This window comes from Microtus ochrogaster, unplaced genomic scaffold (genome assembly GCF_000317375.1).
Source record: "Microtus ochrogaster isolate Prairie Vole_2 unplaced genomic scaffold, MicOch1.0 UNK8, whole genome shotgun sequence".
NCBI classification, from domain to species: Eukaryota; Metazoa; Chordata; class Mammalia; order Rodentia; family Cricetidae; genus Microtus; species Microtus ochrogaster.
The window spans coordinates 368544-374103 of NW_004949106.1; the positions used below are offsets into that span (position 1 = coordinate 368544).

Genomic DNA, 5560 nt, shown 5'->3' on the forward strand with positions numbered 1-5560 from the left:
AAAAAGAAAAACCAAATATATATAAACCACTTCTTTGTATATTACAGCCTGAACATGCTGAAATACGTATATAAAATGAATTACCCAGATTTGCTTTAAAATACATCAGTAATGGAGCAAGATGAGTCTGTTAAAGGCTGACACAGGTGAATGAAGCCAGCCTGGTCTACATAGTGAGCTCACCCCATCTTATAACAAACAAGCAACAATGATCCCAAAAAACAACCCAAATCACTGGGTACACAAATGTTCTCCCTACTGTGAAACGTCTCACAACAGACAGAGGGCTGAGATGGCTCAGTAGGTGCAAGTGCCAATCTAAGCTCAATACTCAGAACCCATCTTCTGAGCTAGAAGAGAAACACACCACAAAGCAGTCCTCTGTCCTCGTAAACACACACTGTCTCACAGGACTGGGGACCTACACTACAACTCATAATGGCCTCAAGCTCCAGTTCTAAGGACTTTAAAGCCCTCTTCTGGGATTCACATGTAAGAGCTGGGGATAAACTCTTCCCCCCTTTCCCACACACACACAACTTTACAATGCTTTTTGGGCCAGCCAAGGCTACATAATTAGACCCTGTCTCAAAACAACAAAACAAAACCTACCACCACAACAAACAAAACCACACAACTTTTAGACTTGTTTTTCTCTTTCTTCCTTTTTTGAGACAGAATCACTGTGCAGCCTTGGCTGGCCTGCTACTTGCTATAAAAGACCAGGCTTGCCTCAAGCTCACAGAGGCCCTTTGCCTCTGTGGTGCTGGAATTACAGGCTTGTTCCGGGGTAAGGTTTATTTAATCACATGGAGATGTGTATGTGCAGAGACTGTATTCTAAACTTCAAGCTTGAAACCATGAACTCCCCGATTACACAATTACATCACCTAACATATCGGCAAGCCTCACACAGCCCAAATTGAAAATCATGAGCACCATGCCCCCAACCTTCCTACATTAAAAAAAAAACAAAAAACCTTCCTTCAATCCTGTTGTCCACATTCAAAATTTCTCCTTGACAATTTAATCCAAGCAAACTCACTTAATCCCTCCCCCCCAAAAAGAATATGACACTCGTAGTTATTGGGAGGTGAGGTTTATTGTGGAAATAAGGGAAAGCACAGCCAGGGATCCGGAAGAGTCCAGAGGCCACGAGATCAAGATCACCAGCGTAGCCAAATGGCCGGGTTATACGGTAATCAATGACGCCCGGTAAAGGGTCCAGCCCAGGAGGACCCTGTAACAGGTGGATTGGCGGCTAGTCGGCTGACATGTTAATAGGCACCTCAGCCATCTGTCCTGTGTTTTGAGACCTAACATTTATGTTATCTACATTAAAGCACAAGCATTCCTCTTCCTGCTATCGTCACACAGCAATCTTTTAAAAAGTCAAGCCACACAAAGTCACCACTCAAAAGCTTCCAACATGCCTGAAGGACCCCTCATCTTGGGCTCGGGCTTTAATCTAGTTAGTCTATTTTAAATAGAGTTTTCCGGGCCAGCCAAGGCTACACAATAAATGAATGAATGAATGAAAGAAATGAACTGTTAGGGAAATGAATGAAAGAAATGAACTGTTAGGGATGCAGCTGTGATTGGGAGGGTGCCGAACATGTACTAAACCTTAGTATCTATCTAGTAACTATCTACCGCGAATATCCTTATTAAAAGAATGTTTTATTGTCACTTGCAGAGGTCCTGTTCATCTTTTAAACTGAGCAAATCATCTGAAGCAGAGCGGATCACCCTAAAGCCCGCCGAGCCACGTGTTCACCTCAACACCCGGCCGCTTCTCTTTTTCACACCCTTCCGGAGCCCAGGAAACTTAAAAGACATTCGGACGTGCTCGCCGTGTCGGCCTCTCTCTAGGTCTTACCCCGCTCCCCGTCTATCCCATCCGCACAGGCCTTTCGGAGCAACACCTCCACCGGACCTACCTTAAAGATGGCGTAGCCAACCGACGTTTCAAACAGGACCAACATGGTGAGGCCGGGGCGCGGCTAGCCGCGAGCTCTCAGGCCGCTGCAAACCCCGAACCTCTCTGCCACCGACGGCCCACTAGGCCTCGGAAGCGGGAGCGCACACAAGCCTGCCTCCCTCGGAGCCGCTAGACCACGCCGCCGAAGCGTCCCACGCCTCTCCGCAAGGAGCAGCCAGCGTGCGCGTCTCCTTCTCTAAGGATGCTGGGGGTGCGGCGTCACTTCCGGCCGCAGCAAAGCGTGAGGTAACTTCCGGGCTCTTTCCCGCCGGCGAAGTCGGGAGAGACGAGGGCGTCATAATATCGCGAGACTTCTGAGGCCCTGCGCTGATAAATTGGTGTTGCTGGTTTGTGAGGTTAAGTGAAGGAAAGTAAGTTCTATGTAAGTTAAATATATAGTTTATAAACACAATGTATACACACACATATATACATTATATATATTTACACCTCATTGTGCCCCGCCCCGCCATATGAGTGACATATTTTATTTTTAAAGAAATACAGTTAGCCGGGTGGTGGCGCACACCTTTAATCCCGGCATTTAGGAGGCAGGAGGATCTCTGTGAGTTCGAGGACAGCCTGGTGTACAGCGTGAGTTCCACGACAGTCAGGGCTCCACAGAAAAACCCTGTCTTAAAAAATCAAAAGAAAAAAAGAAAGAAAACTTCAGAGCTGACTGAATCAGCGTGTCTGCTGTTGGCATCTGAATTTAAAAAGGCCAGGACTTGGCTGTTTGTTTTGTCTCGAGTCCGAGCAAACAAGACTGTGCATATAAATGCAGTCCAAGACTTCAAAAGGGCCTGGTGTAGTGGTGCACACCTTTAATCCCAGCACTCAAAACCACAAACTGAGGCTGGCAAATCAATGTGTCCCGGGTCAGCTTGATCTATATAGTAAATTCCAGAATAGAGAGGGTTATGTGGAGAGAACTGTCTCAAAACACCTAAAAAATAAAATTGGTATTTACCGCCTTTAAACTTTACTCTCTTTCAAACCTTGCCTTGAAGAGAAAACACCAGAACAACACCAAGGCTTTTTTTTCTTTCTTTCTTTCTTTCTTTTTTTTTTTTTTTTTTGGTTTTTCGAGACAGGGTTTCTCTGTGGCTTTGGAGCCTGTCCTGGAACTAGCTCTTGTAGACCAGGCTGGTCTCGAACTCACAGAGATTCGCCTGCCTCTGCCTCCCGAGTGCTGGGATTAAAGGCGTGCGCCACCATCGCCCGGCTCTTTTTTTTCTTTCAATATTTTATTTAGACAGGTGTTGTGGCACAGATCTTTAATCCCAGCATTTGGGAATATTGAGTTTCAAGAATACATAGAGAGACACTGTCTCAAAAAAAAAAAAGTTTTATTTAGGAGATGGCTTAAGGATTAAGAGCATATTTTCTTGCAGAGGACTTAAAAAAACTTTATTTTACGCGTCTGAATTTTGTTATCCTGGAACTCACTCTGTGGACCAGGCTGGCCTCAAACTCACAGAGATCCACCCGCCTCTGCCTCCTGAATGGCTGGGATTAAATGTATGTGCCACCACTGCCTGGCTTCTCCCTGCATTAAAAAAAAAAAAAAATTATGGGGGGCTGGAGAGATGGCTCAGCGGTTAAGAGCATTGCCTGCTCTTCCAAAGGTCCTGAGTTCAATTCCCAGCAACCACATGGTGGCTCACAACCATCTGTAATGAGGTCTGGTGCCCTCTTCTGGCCTTCAGGCATACACGCAGAAAGAATATTGTATACATAATAAATAAATAAATATAAAAAAAATTATATGTCCATGTGCGATTCTATGTTGGGATATATGCATCTTTAAGAACAGGCACGTTTGGAGTCCAGAAGAGGGCATCAGATCCCCTGGAACTGGAGTTTCAGGATATGAAGCCTCTGTGTGGGTGCTGGGAATTGAACTCAGGTCCTCTGCAGCAGTGGTCTCACTCTGAATTGCTGGACTAGCTCAGCAGCGTCTTCTCTCTATCCTGGATGTGAATGTGATGCGATGGGACCAGCTGTTTCCAGCGCCTATTGCTGTGACTTCCCTGAAGTAATAGACTATAACCTGGGGGCTGGAGAGATGGCTCAGTGGTTAAGAGCATTGCCTGCTCTTCCAAAGGTCCTGAGTTCAATTCCCAGCAACCACATGGTGGCTCACAACCATCTGTAATGAGGTCTGGTGCCCTCTTCTGGCCTGCAGATATATACACAAACAAAATATTGTAGACTATAACCTGGAATTATGTACAAACTTTACGTACTCAGCAATGGGAATAAAACCAAACAGCCATGGAGGGAAATACCCAACATCCACTTATGGCTTCACATCTATACACTTGGACATGAGCACACAATGCAACATACATATCACGCACATAAAGAATATACATTTTCAAAAGTACACATATACTACTAACCAAATTTGCCCATACACTAGGACTTGAGAAAATTTCAAATGAATTTTAAATCTATAGAGTATGTTGTTTGATCATAGTGAAATTAAGCTAGACATTAGTAATAAATTCATAGGAAATTCCTTCATGTTTTAAAATTTCAGAATAAATTTCTAAATAATTGGTGAGTCAGAGAAGAGATTACAGTGAATATTAAACAGTGAAACTGCGCCGGGCAGTGGTGGCGCAAGCCTTTAATCCCAGCACTCGGGAGGCAGAGGCAGTCGGATCACTTGGAGTTCGAGGCCAGCCTGGTCCAGAAGAGCTAGTTCCAGGACAGCAACCAAAAGCTACGGAGAAACCCTGTCTCGAAAAAAAAAAAAAAAAAAAAAAAAAAAAAAAACACGTTTGATTTGATTCCCAGCACTGATATGATGGCTCACAACCATCTGTAATGAGGTCTGGTGCCCTCTTCTGGCCTGCAGATATATACACAAACAAAATATTGTAGACTATAACCTGGGGGCTGGAGAGATGGCTCAGTGGTTAAGAGCATTGCCTGCTCTTCCAAAGGTCCTGAGTTCAATTCCCAGCAACCACATGGTGGCTCACAACCATCTGTAATGAGGTCTGGTGCCCTCTTCTGGCCTGCAGGCATACACACAGACAGAATATTGTATACATAATAAATATATATTAAAAAAAAGAAAATATTATAGCTGGGTCATGTTGACACAAGCCATTAATCCTAGCACTTGGGAGGCAGAGACAGGCAGATCTCTGAGTTGGAGGCCAACCTGGTCTACAGAATGAGTTCCAGGACAGCCAGGCATATACATGTAGAACTCTAGAATGACTCTGAAGCCATTTCTGAGACCTCCCTGTAGTAGTGCTTTCTCCCCTCCCCTGGGAACCAAGGACCTAACAACTACACATGCACGTACTGGAATATTGGAGATTTTCCATCTCTCTGTGACCTTGTGAGTGTTCTCTAAATAGAACTCAGTTATTGGAATAGAGGCAAGATAACCCTCAGGTGTTGATTCAGTTCCTGATGGTTTGACTTGGTTCCTGCGAAGGGGTCAAAGTAACCCTCAAATGTTTCCTCTTACCTCACCTGATCTGGCAACAGTCCTCCAGCCCTGGCTCAGACCAATCATTGCTAGTAGCCCTTTGTTTTTTTTTGTTTTTTTTTTTT

At 44.6% G+C, this 5560-nt stretch overlaps 1 protein-coding gene across 2 annotated transcripts in view; it reads right to left on the bottom strand.

Moving 5' to 3' along the window:
* Nop58 (NOP58 ribonucleoprotein) overlaps positions 1-2165 on the bottom strand; it is a 21067-nt gene extending 18902 nt beyond the window's left edge. For both annotated transcript variants that reach the window (XM_026788874.1, XM_005366327.2), the window contains exon 1: positions 1941-2165. Coding sequence is in view for 1 of the 2 variants with exons in the window: in XM_005366327.2 (XP_005366384.1) it covers positions 1941-1985 (45 nt within the window). In the remaining variant the exon portion in view is untranslated. The remainder of the gene's footprint in view (positions 1-1940) is intronic.
* Positions 2166-5560: the final 3395 nt, after the last annotated feature.